Source organism: Podarcis liolepis (genome assembly GCF_965112155.1).
Source record: "Podarcis liolepis genome assembly, chromosome: 14".
Lineage (NCBI taxonomy): Eukaryota > Metazoa > Chordata > Lepidosauria > Squamata > Lacertidae > Podarcis > Podarcis liolepis.
This window is the reverse complement of record NC_139569.1, coordinates 26,338,449-26,354,895: the sequence shown is the minus strand read 5'-3', so window position 1 is coordinate 26,354,895 and position 16,447 is coordinate 26,338,449. Positions and strand designations below refer to the sequence as shown.

General features: G+C 56.8%; 1 protein-coding gene across 2 annotated transcripts; it reads left to right on the top strand.

Annotated features, from left to right (window-relative positions):
- The first annotated feature begins 83 nt into the window (after positions 1–83).
- STRC (stereocilin) lies at positions 84–16,196 on the top strand. Of its 2 annotated transcripts, XM_083474925.1 has the most exons (28): positions 84–983; positions 1,088–2,122; positions 2,245–2,269; positions 2,920–4,216; positions 4,958–5,020; positions 5,298–5,414; positions 5,635–5,801; positions 6,598–6,787; positions 7,221–7,336; positions 8,061–8,193; positions 8,475–8,645; positions 9,282–9,320; positions 9,778–9,945; positions 10,042–10,185; positions 10,460–10,518; positions 10,603–10,726; positions 10,857–10,948; positions 11,430–11,568; positions 12,033–12,235; positions 12,320–12,410; positions 13,473–13,632; positions 13,758–13,927; positions 14,454–14,609; positions 14,918–15,063; positions 15,250–15,398; positions 15,497–15,594; positions 15,799–15,946; positions 16,083–16,196. In XM_083474925.1, the coding sequence occupies exons 1-28, from the start codon at positions 791–793 to the stop codon at positions 16,175–16,177; spliced, it is 5,688 nt and encodes a 1,895-aa protein (XP_083331051.1). In that variant the 5' UTR covers positions 84–790; the 3' UTR covers positions 16,178–16,196. The 2 variants fall into 2 exon arrangements, with proteins under 2 accessions (XP_083331051.1, XP_083331052.1); XM_083474926.1 differs by lacking the exon at positions 1,088–2,122.
- Positions 16,197–16,447: the final 251 nt, after the last annotated feature.

Sequence of the window (16,447 nt, the reverse complement as noted above, 5' to 3'; positions counted from 1 at the left end):
CTTGATGTGTCAGGATGGTGGGGCCAGCCTCAGGTTACCAGGGAGGGAAGGAGAGGGCAGGGTAGCTGCACCTGGCAAGCTAAACAGGCACATTGGTTTCGTGGAGCTCCTTCTGTGTGGTGTTTGGGCTTCCTGTGGGGCTTCTGTGCACCAGAAGGTTCGGGTCACCTCCCATAGACCTCTAGAGACAGCAGAAGCCTGGGCTCACACTTGTGGGCATGGAGGATCCTATAGCTCTGATCTCACAGCCTGGCACCCTTGAAGCATCTCGATTCCCACTGTTACTTTCTGGGTTTATCAAAGAGAGCGCCCCAGTGGCCTCTAGGCCTCCTCATCTTGAAGGACCCCATAGTTTGTCATAGCATGGAAGGGGGGCAGAGTTGCTGCCTAAGAAGTAGAAAGAGATATCTGAGGAAGCAGGAAGCAGATCCAGGGGCTGGGGCAGCTTGTATGCCAGAGCAGACAGACAGCATTCTGCCCTCTTATGCAAAGGGCAAGATGGTGCATCCTCTCTCCCCAATTCCACATGGAACAGCTGATCAGGTTGGCAGACGGGTCTCATTCCCAGCCAGGCAATGGGATTGCAGAGCCTCCTTGTCTCATCAGGGCACCTTTGTGGGTACAGGGCAGATGGCAGGGCTCCACCCCCCAGCACGGGCGACTTCTCTCTAGGGTCCAAGGGTAGGGAGCCCTAGCTCCTTGCCAGCCTGTGGGGGTTTTGTTGCCCCTGTGGCTGGACCCCCCTCTCCTGCATGTCAGGCTGGGCTCCTTTCCTTCCTGGATGTAACTAATGCTCTGGATGGCAGAAAGGGATCGGCTCTGCAGGACCAGCACCGCATCTCCAGTGTCAGCTCCTATTTCAAGCCTCTCGGAGCAGCCGCTTTTCCCTGGGCCCAGCCGCTGTGCGCATGGGACGGGTGCCAGCATGGCCCCCTTCTTCTGGGGCCTCTGGGGGCTCTTCTTGCTGACGCATCCTCTGTCAGGTACAGGGGCATAGCAGGGAGGGGAGTCAAGGGTCTGTGTGTGGGCATGCAAGTGGCCTCCTGCATTTGGCCGTGGCCGGTGACCCCTGTCCCCTTTCTCCCAGCAGGGGCAGCGGGGGAGCCAAGCAGAAACCTGCGACAGGGTTTGGCAGGGCTATTGGCACCTCCCGGAGAGCAGCGCCAAGGGGGCTCTATTTCTCCGGGTCCCAGCCCAGGCTCGGCACATCAGCAGCACACGCACCCCCTTCTCCTCAGCCTGGAGTCCCTGTGGGGCAGGCAGCCTCCCTCTCCCCAGGCCCGGAGCCCTGAATCCCGCCTGTCCAGCTTCCTCCGCAACATCTCTCTGTACCTCCAGGGCGAGGAGGAGCAGGAAGCCCCGGAGTCCTGGGAGAGCCTCCTGCTGCCACTGCTGCTGCCACCACCCAACGCCGAGAAGCCGCTCTCACCAGCAGCCTCTGGACGCCGGCTCCTCCAGGACATCCTCTTTTCCTGGCGGCGAGGCAGCTGGCATTGGGATGGGTGGCTGAGCTTTGCCCAGGACTTGCTGAGCCTGCTCCTCAGTTGGGCCCAGGACCCCCCTCAGCACCTCCATGGGCAGCAGGGCTGGGAGGTTCTCAGCAGCCTGATGGAAGCCCTGGGCCAGGCTGTCCTCTCTGGGTTGCTTGGCCCACAGGGGTCCCTTTGCCCCCCAACAGGGCAGAGTGGGTGCCAAGCGAATGCCAGTTGGCTGGGGCAAATACTCAGGCTCTTTGAGGGCACTGGCTGGACAGCCATCCTGCACATTCACCCAGCAGGTTTTGCCCCCACTGATGGCCAGCTGAAGCCCTTTGGCCTGGTGCCCGCGACCCCCCGAGAGCTGCCCCCTGGCAATCGCAGTGCCCCCAGCCTCCCAAAGACCCTCTACCGGACGGAGCAGCCAGGCACGGGCGGGAAAGTGCAGGAATCGGCAGGAGGCTCCGAGGGCAACATCTTGTGGGAGACGCTGGAGGAGCTGAGGCAGACACTGTGGCAAAGGGCAGGCCCTACCCTCATCACCAGCTTCCGAAGGAGGGTCTTGCATGTGACGGGCCTGCTGGCAGCTGAGGCTTCAGAGGCAGTGGGGGTCCCCCAGCCTGACCCAGATGGGAAGTGCTCTGTAGGTAGGTGGGTGGGTGAATGAGTGGGGCTGCAAGCCATGGTAGGGAGGGCACAAAGGGAGGGAGAGATGGGCAAGGCCTCCTAGGGGGGCACAACCTTAACTACTCCTCTTCTCTGTCCCTAGGAAGCCTGCAGCAGCTGCTGCTGTGGTAAGTGGTTGTGGGGACAGCTTCTGAATACCAGCTGCTGGAAGCCGCAGGTGGGGGAGAGTGTTGCTTTTGTGTTCGAATCCTGATTACTGGTTTCCCACAGGCATCTGGTTGGCCATTGTGAGAGCAGGATGTTGGATCTTTCTCTTGATGCAACAGGCCCTTCTTAAATGTCCTGGAAGGGGGTGACCAACCTCCTTTCCCTGGACTGGGTGGTGGTGATGCTGTTCTTGTTGTTACTCTTGGGCTGAGTTTCGTTGTTCCTTGGGCAAAGGGTAGCAAGGCCATGGGGTATGACATGGCATAGAGTTACATTCAGAAAGGGTGGTAGTGCTGCCAGGGCAGTGACCTGGGCAGAGGGCCATTTGTGGCAGGACCCTGGGAGCATGTTTAGGGAAGTTTTTAAAGATTTAATGCTGTATTGGTTTTAAGACTCAATTGGGAGCCGCCCAGAGTGGCTGGGGAAACTCAGCCAGATGGGCGGGGTATAAATTATTATTATTATTATTATTATTATTATTATTATTATTATTATTATGGTGGTGGTGGCTGCTGGCTTGCTCTGCTGGTCGCCACTGAGTGACCTCTGGTATGGCACTGAGTCACCTTGTGCCTGGTAAGTGGTGGACCCTCTTCTCTGCTGTTCGCAGGGGAATCAGACACAACATCAGCTGGGACACCCTGCGTGTGGAATTGGCCTCCAGGGCCTCCTTCCCATGGCCTCCCGCGGTGCCCAGTTGCTTGCTGCCTGCTGAGGGAGGGCACAGGGTGAGCGAGACCCTCCCTCCAGCCCCCCGGAGAGCATTTGCTGAGCCCCCTTCCCAGGCAGAAGTCCTGGAGGCTGCCTGCAACGAGAGCATCCCTGGTTTGCCAGGAATCTCCAACTTCACCATCTACTTGTATTGCACCCTCTTCAACGGCTCCAAAGAGCCCCACCGGCCCCCGCCGGACCTGGAGGCCTTATGTTCCAGCACCACCTGGTACTTCTCCTCCATCGAGGGCGACCCAGTCTGGATACGAGCCTGCAAGGAGTACTTCCCCCAGCAGTTCAACAGCACAGTGTGTGGCAATGCCTCTGTCCTCTTGCACCTTGGGGCCCACCAGGAGCTGGTGGAGGAGCTCTGTGCCAACCTCTCCATGCCCTTCCGACCCAACCGTTGCTCAGAGGCTCTGAGCAGGCCTCTGCTGGGCCAGGAAGACTTCTGGACCTGCCTCTCCCTGGAGAACCAGACCCTCTGGACCCAAAACCTCTGCAGCAGCAGCCTGCGGGAAGTCTCTGATGCCACCAGGCAGTGGCTGGGCACCCTCTGCCACAGCCCGCTGGCCCAAGGGGCTGGGCTGAATGCCTCTCTGCGCCAGAGCACGGAAGCAGCAGGGTGTGGCACCAGGGCCTGGAGCCCCCAAGCGCTGCATAACACCACCTTCCTAGCTCAGTGTGGGGATGCCCACCTGCAGAGCTTCCAGGAGCTTGTGTGCAGCAACAAGTCCCTACTGGAAGCCCTGCAGCTGGCCCACCCCTGGGTGCGGGTTCACTGCTTGGCTGTTGAGCAGGATAGGAGCTGCTCCCTCCTGTGGCTCCCAGGGGTGCTACCACTGCCCCCGCAGCTCTGCCAGGATGCGACGGCCTTCCTGACAGCACTGGTATCCCAGTTGGCCCGGTGCAAAGAGCCTCCCCACTCCTCTTCCCAGTGGGTTCCCAGTGCCGGCTACCTGTTGCGGCTGCTGGACTTCCTGCTGGCTTCTCCTGCCCTTGGCGAAGTGGGGCAAGAGGGAGCCAGGCAGCAGCTGGGCCAGGCTCTCCTGCTCTCCAGCCTCCTGGCCAACAGCTCCTTTGGGACTTCTCTCCAAGCCAACTTCTCCCTGAGCATCCTGGAGGATGTGAGCCAGTTCCTGCAGGAAGGCGAGCTGGATCCAGCCACCAAGGAAGACCTGCTTAACTGCTTTGGGGTGGGTGATGCTCTGGGGACAGGAGGAGGGTTGGGAGGCTACTGCCAATAGCCACATGGGGAATGCCTGATAGGAATGTGTCCCCGCCCTAGGGGAACACACTGGGGAAGCCCAAGAAGGGGGTCTACCCTCTGGGCTGCATGAATGGATTTAGACATGAGGAGAGGATATATTGTTTAGTTATTACCATTCATTTCTCATGTGAGTCAGATCACGGGTTCAGTCCCTTCCTCTTCCAAGACAGTTTCACAGAATCATAGAATTGTAAAAAATCTGAAGGGTCACCTAGCCCAACCCCCTGAAAAATCATCAAGAAATACTAAAATGTACTTATTTTTCCCCATTGAGGGAACATTTAGTGGACCACATACAATCACTGCAAACTATATCAAGCACTCTGCTTCTCTGTTCAGCATACAATGGAAAACAAAGTTTAACACTTTTCTCCATGGTACATCTTACACACTTATAGCCACCTGTCTCACTCTCACCTACCAACCTAGATGGCTTTAAAAGAGCATTCGACCAGTTCCTGGGAGGAGAGGCCTGTTGATGGCTACTGGCCACAAGGACTAAGGCAATGATGCTTCTGAATCCCAGTTTCTGGAAACTGCAGGAGGAGAGAGGGCTCTTGTGCTCAGGTCCAGCTTGTGGGTTTCTGGGTGGCTACTGTGAGAACAGGATGCTGGTCTAGAGAAACCCCTTTTGGCCTGATCCAGTTCTTCTCTCTCCTCCTTGCAGCCTTTGCTCTGGAATCTGCTGGAGAGGGAGGAGAACATCTCAGCTCTGGAGTTCTTCATGCAGGTACCTTCCCTCCATCCCAGTCTCCAGTCCTGTTGGTCCTGAAGCCACTTGACTTCTTCCTTGGCCCAATACTGGTCCCTGGAGCAAAGCTGCACCTCTCCTCCTCCTCTTCCTCCTTCAACCCCAAGGCTGACTTCTCCCTCTTTCCCCTCCTTCCTGTCCAAGGCGCCTCCTTGCACCATCTTTCAGGCTCCCTTGTGGCAGCTCCAGTGGGGCAGGGAAGGGAGTGGCACTGCTGTTGCTGCCTTGCCTCCTCCTCTCCCTCCCACTTTTCCAGGAATACCTGCAGATGCCCCATAAGGTTGTCCAGAGGCTGCTGTGGTCAGCGGAAGGTGAGACCATCCAGAGGTTCCTGGCCCTGCTGCACCGTTCCTGGGATCACCTGCAGATGAAGGTAGGTCTGTGGCAGAAGGGCTGGCCTTGATTAGGGGTGCAGCACCTGTGCACCTGTGGAGCCTTGACATGCCCACCAGGCTCCATATGGAAAGGGGGGTATTTGTTTAATGTAGGTCCTGGTTGGCAGCTCTAGACCTCAGTGCCTGGAGAGTCCCAGGTGGAGGACAGCTGCCCTGTGAACCCCTCCAACCCCCTTTCCCTCTGCTTCCCTCCACCAGGTGCCTCCGTGGGATGAGCGGGCGGTGGAGTCACTGGCTGCCCAGCTCCTCAGCAAGTTCCCTCAGCCATCCCCACAACTCTTCCTCCACCTCTCTCACTTTGTCCCTTTCATGGCTGCCTCGGACATCCTGCGCTTGCCACCCGCCCTGCTGGCCAACGATAGCGTGTGAGTGGTCCCCCCAGGCACCTGCATGGCTCGGCCCAAGCCTTCCTGGGGTGTCTTTCCCCAAACCACCTCCAGAGCCCTCAGGTCCTCCCTGCCCAGTTGAACCCCTCTGAGTTTAGCCCCAGGTCCTAATTAAGGTGGGGTTAGTCCCCAAACCCACTTTCAGTCTTGTGGCAGGAAACCTTCAGGAAAGATGGTGCCTGAGCATTTATTTATTAAATTTGTCAGTCGCTTTATCACGCCCAGGGCAACCCAAAGTGACTTACTACCCAGCAAATAGACAAGAAATCCCACATAGATACATTAAAACCAAGAGGAAGGAGAAATACATTAGAAACATCCCACCTACTTCTAAAAGGTCACAGAGAGCTCAAGGCCAAATGCCTGGTTATAGAGGAAAGTTTTTGCCTGGTGCCTAAAGATAAATGATGATGGTGCTAGGCGAGCCTTCCTGGGGAGAGCATTCCACAAACGGGGAGCCACTGCAGGAAAGGCCTGTTCTCATGTTGCTACCCTCTGGACCTCTTGTGGAGGGGTGGTCAGAATAGAAGGTCCTTTCTGTCACTTCTGAAGAGCCACAACCAGCCCCTCTTACTGCAAGGAGGGTGCAGGCCCTCTCATTTCACCTGCTTATGTTGGTCTTCCTAGGCTGTGCCCACCCCCCTGGCCTCATGCCTGGCATTGGGCCAGGTGGTCCTTCACTCAGCATGCTGTCTGTGTGCCTGTAGTTTTCTCAGGTGAGGGGTGGGGGAACGTCTCTTGCTAACGTGGCCTCTTTCTTCTCTCCAACCCTCAGCTTGGCCATCATTAGCAGCCAAAGTGCCCGGATGACGCTGGCACAAAAACGGGCCCTAGTGCAGCGCCTCCTGCAGGCCGAGCACCTCCTAGGCGAAGTCCCTTCCTGGCCCCTGGAGTTTCTTCACAGCCTCCAGCCTCTCCTTCCTCACCTGCCACTGGGCCACTTCCTTCAGCTAACACCACAGCAGGTGGGACCAGGGTGCAGAGGCTGAGAGCAGCCGGGGTGGGTGTCCTTCAGTTGCCCCTGGAAAGCTGGGCAAGCTCTCTGCTGCCTCAGTGGGGATAAACCCTTTGTGAGAAGGTGCAGTCCCTGCCTCCAGCCTCTTCCCCACAGGACTGGAAGCTGGTGGTGCACCCTCTGGAACCCCGGGGGGGGGTTAGCATGCCCCAGAGTACCCACTTATGCCAGGGATGGTGCTTCCATAAAATAATAGAATTGTAGAGTTAGAAGGTTGGTCATGTTGTCCAACCCCTGCAATGCAAGGAATCACAGCTAAAGAATCCATGCCAAATGGCCATCTGACCTCTGCTTTAAAACCTGCACGGAAGGAGAGTCCACCACCTTCCAAGGCAGTCCATTCCACTGTCAAACAACGCTTAAATGTTGGTGTGTCCCTCCAGATCCAGAGCTTGGTGAATGGCTGGCAGGAGGCTGAGCTGGGCCTGGCTCAAGGGCGCCATGTAGCACGTAGTTTGCTTAACAGGAGCCATGAGAGCACCGAGGAGCAGATGTGCAGGTGAGCAGTAGGGAGGCAGGCTTGGGAGCAAACTGACGTGGGTGATTTTGTGTCCCAGGGTATCCCACTTATTGCTGGGTGCAGCTGTTCAAGGCAGGAGTTCACAGGGGAAGAGATTTCTTCCCAAGGCAGCACTCCACATGGGTTTGGGTCCAAGGGAGAGCAAGGCATGCTGCGTTCAAGATACAAGCCAAAGGTGACCCCGGGGACATCATTATTGCTAGACCAGACAGGAGTTATGTCCCCAAAGTATTTCCTGGCAAAGATGTGTCATGGCAGCAGGAGTTGAGGAACCCCAGATGGAAGGCTATTTGCCCACATGGTTCTCTTTCAAAGTCTATGGACACATGGGGTGTACAGAACATGTGAACTTCAGAAGGGCCCTGCAGCAGCAGCTGGGTCAGGCTGAAGGGGTCCATCTGGTCCAGCATCCTCTTCTCACAGTGCCAAGCCAGATGCCCCAGTGGGAAGCCCAAAAGCAGGAGCTAATGGCGACAGGAACTCTCCCCAACTTGATTCCTATGAACTGGACCTTTCTTGAAAGAGCAAAAGTTCTTCAGAGGGGGAGGAGCATCACCTTTTGCATATCTGGAGCAAAAACCGGCCAGAAGCATCAGAGTTTGTGGTCTAAAACAGCAGGCAGGCCTACATGGGGTGTGGCTAGCACCAAGTGAGCAAGTCCCAACAGCCCACTTCTGCCTGTGCCCCTCCCCCATCCTCACAGGCTCGGGGCTCTCACCTGCTTCCTCAGCATTGGGGACTTGCGTCTGATCTCCCCCTTGCAAGATCTGTGGGGGCCGATTGAGAAGCACCTCCTGGAGTGTGTGGCCAGAGGGGTGGTGGACCCTCATGGGCAGGTGAGTGGTGAAGAGGACCAGGCTCTCTTGGGCACAGCAGAGCCTAGCCTAGGGCCAGTGCTGCTGAGGACTTTTCTCCCCACTGTCCTTCTGGGGGCAAGCTACTCTTCATAGAGATCCAGCTCTGGTGATGCTCTCCCAACTGGAAGCAAACCTGCAGAACCCTCCTCTGCTCCAGGACTGAAGCGTCCTTTACCAAAGCTGGCTCCTTCCCCTGGTTAGGCCACCACCTCATCTGACTTGCCATTGCCTTTATCTCCTTCTCCTCCTCCTTCTTCCAGCTGGCCCATGCCCTGGCAGAGCTCCTGCCTTCCTCGGTGGGCTCCCACGAGCTGCAATCCTGGCGGGGTCTTGTGCCAGCCATGGGGGTGGAGTTCCTGCGGGGCCTGTCAGAGTCTCAGGTAGGGGCTATCCTCCCAGAGCTGCAAGCAGCACAGCTTAGCCGTGCCCAGGTGAGTCATCCTGAGGGTATGCCCTGCATCTGCTGTGGGGGTGGGCTGGTGTTAGGCAAATTTGAGCCATTCCTCTCCAGAGCTGGGGGCAGCAGCAGCCTGCCTAGGTCAGTCCCACCAACTCCCTGTCATGGGGATGGGCTAGGGCTTCCACTTCCTTATGCTCAGGCAGCTTCCCTATTTGTTGGGTTTTTTTAAAGCCACCTTCTAAATATAAAACAATGGCTATCAATAAGAAAAATTAGCAACAATCATTTGAAACTTTCAAAAAGTTACAACAGCAAAAAAACCTGAAAGCAGATTTAGGGGCGGATCTATCCTCATGCTTTATAACATTAAAAATGTCTTATTAAAGTGTGACACTAGAGGGCACTGCAGAGCAGCGAGCCACCAGCCATGGGAAACTGCATTAAACGTTACAGAACATTATGTATATTTAATAATGTTTAAAAGGTCGATGTAGATCCAGCCTAAAACTCAATCAACTTTCTAAGCATCTGGGTGGGCTTATATAAATAAGAATGTTTTTAGCAGGCACTGAAAATACAGTACAAGGAAGGAGCCTGCCAGGTATCAATAGGCAGGGAGTTCCAAAGTGGAGGTGCTGCCACACTGAGAGATCCTTCTTCCCTTCAGGCTCTCCTGCTGCTCTCGCAGGCCCTGCGGATGGAGAATGTGAGTATCACCCAGAAGGTGAAGCTCAAAGGTGGATGTGGAGGTCTGGGGCAGAGACCTCCTTGTTTGACCTGGTCCAGACAGCAGGGACAGGTCAGCAGTTGGTAGGCCCACAGCTCTGAAGACGGCAGACCCCAGCTTGGCTTGGAGAATCTGCCACCTCACCTGCCACCTCACTCTTCTTCAGGAAAGAAGAGCTGAAAAGAACTAGTGAGAAATAAAGTCTAGTCTGGGACGGGAGAAGTTCCCTGGGAATCTTGCCTCTATTATAACCGTTTTGTAAATCTGCAAGCTACAGACATGCTTGTTCAACCCAGAATGGAAAGCAAAGCATCTCCCTGTCTGCTGATACTGTTGGGCAGGGGGATCCAAAGCCCCACCAGTACCACCACTCCACCCCTTGGTTGCCAGTGATGGATCTGTGGCCTCCCTCCCACCCTGCCTTCTGTCTCTGCAGGTGACACTGAGTGGGGCTGAGCCTCTCTGCTCCCTCCTCGCGGGCCTGGGTCCCCAATCTCTGGAGGTGGCTGTGGCTGCTGTCTTGGCCAGAGGCTGTGCATGTGTGGGCCCTACTCTGCCCCATCTCTCAGGAGCTCAAAAGGCAGGTCTGCTTCAAGCTCTGCAGGTATCTGGCGAGGCCCACAGGGATTCGGGTGGGGGTGGTGCCCTCAAATGGCTTCAGCCACCCTAACCGCATGTCCCCTTCTGGTGCCTGTCCCAGAGGCATGGCCCAGAGTCTCCTGTCCTCAGTGCCCACCTGGACTGCCTCCTGCCTGCTGTCCCCCTCAAGCTCCTGCAGGTGGACACCCAGGCACTGCTGGGGAGGAGCAGCTGGCACCGGAAGGCACCTTGGTCCCCACAGCAGGTATGGGAGAAGAGTGCTGGGCAGGGCGATGGGAGGCCAAAGCAAAGGGTGCCGTTTACTGCCTGTGGTGTCTCCATAGCCCAGGGGTAGAGCATGCAGACAGCCATAGGCTCAGCACCTACCAGCATCTCCAGGGGAAGCTGGGAATTGTTCCCTGCCTGAAAGCCTGGAGAGCTGCTGTCAGTCCATGCTGACAATGCTGACCTAGATGGACCCACGGTCTAGCTTGGCACAAGCCAGCTTCCTAGTTTCTTTTTACGTTCCTCTGTCTCAGGCCCAGTTCCTTTGGCAGAGCATTGAAGCCAATGCCAACATGACGGGGGACCTGATCTGGTGAGAGCCAACTCCCCTCCTTCTCCCCTCCTCTGCTAATGGGATGTCATGGGTGGCGATGGCTGAACTCTCTCCCCATGGCAGGGCATTGGGACACCTGGCCATGGGACTATCCTGCACCTCTCTGCAGACCTTTGAAGCTGGGGCAGATTTTCTGGCTGTTCTGGAAGCTCTCTACAGCCAAGACCTCCACCTGCCCTGGAGCCTGGTAAGAAGGCATTAGGGAGAGGCCTACCCTGGATGGAAGCAGGGAATGGGCTCAGTGGGTGCAGAGCAATGGGCCCGGGCACATAATGCCCCCCTCCTCAGTTAATGTCAAGCTGTGCCTTTGTTTCCAGAAAGGATGCATCTGGGAGGAGATCCAGAGGAGACCCAGCCTCTCTACTACGGAGTTGCTGGGGCTGGGACCCCAGTTCCTCATGGACTTGCCGTAGGTGACCTGCTTCCCCACCCCGAGTGCCTGTCCTCCCTCCCACTCAACACACCCGGTTGGTTGGGTAGGTGGCGGCAAACCTCTTGTGCTGCCTCCTTGTGACCAAGGATTTGATGGGCACCGGACCTCTTGGCTGCATGGAAGCTCCCCCTAGTGGCTAAGAAAGACATCAAAGGTGCTGTATATGTTTTGGCGGGAGGAGAGAGAGCCATATTCAAATATCTGCCATGGAAAAGGCTTTAGAGACTGAGGAACCTATAGGAAGACCTCCCTGAGTCTTCAGGCTTTTCAGCAGGGCAGCAGGCTGCCTCACGAGGCAGTGGGTTTCCTGTATTGACTGAGGTGGGGTGTGTGTGTTCCTTTCACCCCCTTGATTCTGTGCTACTAGGCCAGATCAACATCCAGCGCTCCTCCCTGCCTCCCCTGGCTTGCCTGGCCTGCTTCTTGCTGCTGAAGTGAGGTGTTCCTTCCTGGCCAGGACTCACCTGCTGGACAAGCTTCCTGGCAAGTCCTTCCTGCTGATCTTGGACTATGTAAGGAGCCACCCACACAACCTGCTGGTCTTGCCACCCCCTCGACGGGCCGCCCTCGCCCGGCACAGTTTGCAGGCACTACTGGTAAGGGGGAGAGGAGCAGCGACCAGTTTTGAGAGCCAGAGTGGCACAGCTGGAACCCAGTGCACTTCTCCACCTCCCCACCACCACCAGCAGCTCTGCTGTGGGTTTATTGGTTTGCTTGGGATCTGTGAAATGGGGACAATAGTTATAGTGTGAGGTCCAAAATGAGCCAACAACCGGAGGCTCACCTGGGACACATTCCATCCTTTCCAGGTGCAGGAGGACCACAGGGAAGGGTGCAGTGAGGGAAATTCCTTGGGGCACACTCCGCTCCCTCTCTTTCTATGCCAAAATGCAACAGTGAGCTCTGATGGAGTGCTGTGTCTTCAGGCACCCTGTCCTTGGGCTCAGGGATGGGGCGGCAGCAAAGTTGCCCTTCCCAGGCCAAATTCCTTGCAGCACCACCACTCCTGGCTGGGACCAGTGGGAGCCACCCACCCATCTCCCTCCCCTCTGTATTTCAGCAAAGGTCCCAAGGGGAGGCAGACATCTCAGTGGAGATATTGAGCTTGCTTGGCCCTTTGGTGGGCTTCCTGGAGCCCGACAACCTGGTCCATGCCAATCCTGCAAGTCTGCTCCAGCACCTGGATGAGCTACGGGAGACCTGCCTTGATAATGGTGTTGCGGAAGTGCTTGGGCAGCTGCTGATGGCAGATGGTGCTTTGGGGTGAGGAAGGTGCCTTTTTGGACTCTGGCTGAGCTCAAGGCCTCGGCTTGCCTACATGACCACCTCACTGTTTCACCACTACAGGGACCCAGAGCACTGGAGCCAGGTGGAGTTGGAGCAGCTGGGGCATTTGGTGTTCAGGCTCCCTCCGGAGAGTACCCAGCGAATCCCCCAGGTGAGGCAGGGTGAGGGTCTATATCCATGTCTATCTCCTGTGCTGGAGTGTCCTTCAGCATTCTGTCTCACTGCCAAATAGCTCTGATTGCAAAGTGTGGCCGTGGTGGGTGTGTTCTCCCCACCCTCATCCCCATCCAGCAATCAGCTGCAGACTGCCTCTGGACATGGAGGCTCCACGCAGCAGCCAGGGCTGACCTCCAGTGGCATCCTCACCAGTGGTGGACCTACATTTGGGGGCCCCTGAAGCTTGGAATGTTATGAGGGCCCCTTCATAACCTGGAATGAGGTCTGGGTAACCTCTGTTACCTTCTTCAGTGGGATTGTTCCACGACAGATCACTTAAAATTAATAATAATAACTACTACGTCTCAGTTTTTGATTAAAATTGCTGTCCTCGATCATCTCACATGTCAAAGTCAATGGTGTAAATAAAATTTTCCTATGCCTTATCATTTTCAAGTTACTGCAACAGTTCACCTTTACAACATCTGTGCTGCTGACTCTCAAATTTTGGGATCATTGAATTATATCCAGCAAACAAAATAATCCATTTTAGTCATGCAAATTGGGTCTACTACACCCAAAATTGTTAAGCCATGTGAACTAAAATCACTTCTGGGGCCCCTCTGGGATTAGTTAAGTTTCATTAGTTTACAGTAGATCTGCCCCGATCCCCACCCTCTGGACCTTTGCTCATGCACTGCTTGGCAAGTAGTTCTTTATAAGAATTATCACACATTGCATATGTAAAGTGTGTGTGTGTGTGTGTGTGTGTGCGCGCACACACACACACACATATATATTTGTCAGACATTGCATGAAAGCGCTTCCTATTGTCTCATCATCTGATTGCTTGGGGAGGGGGGTGGGCTGAGAGGGTGAAGTGGGGAGAGGAGCCCCACAGATGGGCTCTGCTGTGTCAGTGTGTCCCTGCCTCTCTGGCTTGCTTAGCTGTGATTCCTGCATTGCAGGGAGTTGGACTAGATGATCGCTGGGGTTCCTTCCTACTCTACAGTTCCATAATTCTATGACCTGCCTCTCCCATCCTGTTCTGCTCCAGGCGGTGCTGAGTAAGGACCTTGTGGAGCAGCTGCTGCAGAGCCAGAAGCTGTGGGAGGAGAGTGAGCAGGGCCGGCTGTGTGACCCCCAAGGGCCAGCCGGGGGGCTGCAGGCCCAGAAAGAGGCCTTGGTGAGGAGGAGCCTGGAGGGCTCCCAGGAAGGTGAGCTTCTGTCTGAGGAGGTGCCTCTGAAGCACACTCAGACCAAGGGGAGGGGTTAGGGACCCTCCCTGTCCTTTTGGGCTAGCTCATTGCCCACCCCCACCCCTGCCGGACTCCCTGTGCAGAACCTGTGCCCAGCTGCTCCGACATCCGGGCCTCTTTCCCCTCGGCCTGGAGCGCCACCCAGATCAGTGCGATGGAGCTGGACCAGTTCCATGACTGCCTGAGCCTCATCAGTCAGGACCTCGCCCTCCGTCAGTATCAGCGCCAGGCTGCTCTCAGCAAAGCCAAAGAGGTGAGTTCGGGGGGCGGGGTATTAGCCAACTCTGACTCAGAGCAGACCCTCCAAGTGTCCCTATTTTCAAGGGACAGTCCCAGATGCACAGAAGCTGTCCCTGTTTATGATTTGACCCTGGAATGTCCTGTTTTTCCTTAAGACATTGGAGAAATGTTGGCGGGTACGTCAGAGTAGACCCATTGGAATGAATGAACCTAAGTGAGTCTTGTCAATTAACTTTAGTAGGTCCCTTCCAGTGTGTAGGCCATGCCTTGAAAGCTACCCAGGGCCTTGGCTGAAGACGATTCCTGCCATAAATAGCCCACAGACACATTGGGCCTCCCTCAGCCCCATAGGGGCGGGTAGGGGGTTGCCCAGGGGGTCAGCCTGTCCAGCCTACAGGGAGGCCTTTCATGCAGTTGGACCTTGAAGCCCTCTTGTTCAGGAGTGGGACATCCATGAGCAGGTTTTTCTTTGGGGGGAGGGTGTCTCCACGGTGCGAAGGAAGGGACCGTGGCTTAGGAGGGTCCCCCTGTGCTTGCAGGTTCTGGGGCCGACCTGGGCAATGGGCGCAGTGGAGATGCTGCAGTTGGGTTTCCTGGCCCTCCAACTGAGCGAAGAGGAGCTACAGGAGCTGGAGATTCCTGACTGGGGAGCCTTGTCAGTGCTGGGGGGCCTGGAAGGCTGGACAGAGAGGCAGGTGAGGTGCTCTTCATTTTCCTGGCTCACCCACTGCATACCTCCCAAGAGTCCCGATTTTCCAGGCAAAGTCCCGGAATTACAAAAGCCATACCGGCTTCTGATTTGATCCATGGAGACAACTGTGTCCCTGTGGCCAGGTTGAGCTTCAGAGGGAATATGCCACCTTCCATCCCCTTTTGTGATCTCAGGCCTTCTGAGCCAGCCTGGGCAGAAGCTGCCATCCAGCCAGCCACAACCACGTGGCTTTGCCTGGGTGCCTGGCCACAGTCCTGATGGGGCCTCCCCATTGTCTCTCTGCACACCCAGATGCAGGCCGTGGTTGGCAGCCTCCTTGCAAAGCAGCACAAGGTGAGCGCAGAAAATCTGGCACTGCTGGACTTGGTGTCTCTCGGGCACCTCCTATGTGGGCTACAGGTGGCGGAGATCAGGCAGCTCAACAGCCAGGAATTCAGGTAGGGGGGCTGGAAGGCACAGGGATTGGCAGAGGGCCTGGGAGCCCTCTAACCTTGGAGGGGTTGCTGCTCCCAGCCTTGCCTACAGTTGCAGGCAGGACACACGCACACCCAGTTTCTGTTTTGGTGCAGAGGCCTCCACCTGCCTCCCTGTACCCCGGCTACAGCCCTCTTCCTTCCCCACAGCAAAGCGGCCTCCTTCCTGGGGTTGCTCCATCTCAGCTGCTCTGAGGAGAAACTGGAAGCCCTGGCCTGGCTCCTGGTCACCCCCTCTGCCTTTGGGCCTGTCGCCATGTGGGGCCCAGGGATTTTCACAGAGATTGGGACGCTGGCAGGTTGGTGGCTGTGTGGTGGAGGGAGTCCTTGCTTCTGTCTTGCTTTCGGGGCAACACACCCTGGGTGGGCACCACCGGCCTCTTTCTCTCCTTCCCAGCGGGGCTGCCGGACATCGTCCTCTCGTCCCTCGTCCCAGAGCAGCTTCGGGCTCTGACCCCAGAGGCAGTTGCCTTGATCCCCGCCCCCAAATTTGCAGTGAGTGCCTTGTTGTCCTGGGGGTCTGGGATGGGGAGGGGGAAGCCTGGGGCGGGCCGCTCAGCTGGGGCTCTAAATGTGGGCCAGGCAGGGGCTGCCCCTCCAGGGCTGGGCCCAGCGGAAAGGGGTGGGGGTGGAGCATCATCCCCCTTGCGCTGGCAGCTCCTGGTGGGTTCTGCCTCGCCTTTCTCTGCTCCCCCTCAGGTGGTGTTCAGCCCAGCCCAGCTGCTCTGTCTGACAAGCCCCCAGGCATCGGCCGTGACAGCCCAGCAGTACGGACTCCTCAGTCCTAAGCAAAAATGGGCCCTGGAGCTGGCACAGTGTGAAGGGGAGCCCTGCCAGGACCACAGGAGTATGTGCCCACCCCTGCCTTGACCCCTGCATGCCTCACCATGGGCACTGCCCCCTGGCATGCCACCTCCCAGCGCTGTGCTGCCCCTGGCCCCTCCAGTGAAGCTTTGCTCCTCTTCCTCCTTCTTCCTCCACAGGCAGAAGTGGCTCAGGGCTTCGTCCTGCTGTTTTGCTGCTGCTTCCATCTTGCTGCCTCCTTTTGACTTTCGGGGGGCCCCTGGCCTTGCAATAAAGCTGCCCCTTTGCACTGATTGACTGGTGCCTGCAACTGTCTTGTGCCCCCCCCCCACTGCCTCCAGTACCATGGGGCAGACGAGGCGACCAGTGTGACCACCTGTCTCAGAACTGTCGACATGGACTGGCAGCATCTCTGCAGGATAATTTTGACTGGGGATTGAACCCTGGGTCTTCTGCATGCTGGGCAGGTGCCTTGGCCCTGTCTGGCCTGGGGCCCCTTCCTCCCCCCTGCCCTCCAAGTGGTACAAATCTCAGCCAGAGACAG

Excerpts from the sequence above, each read along its gene's own strand:
- STRC (XM_083474925.1), top strand. The coding sequence starts at position 791 with ATGCTCTGGATGGCAGAAAGGGATCGGCTCTGCAGGACCAGCACCGCA. Across the intron at positions 4,217-4,957 it reads ACCTGCTTAACTGCTTTGGG|CCTTTGCTCTGGAATCTGCT; the intron begins GTGGGTGATGCT and ends TCCTCCTTGCAG. Across the intron at positions 12,236-12,319 it reads ATGGCAGATGGTGCTTTGGG|GGACCCAGAGCACTGGAGCC; the intron begins GTGAGGAAGGTG and ends TCACCACTACAG.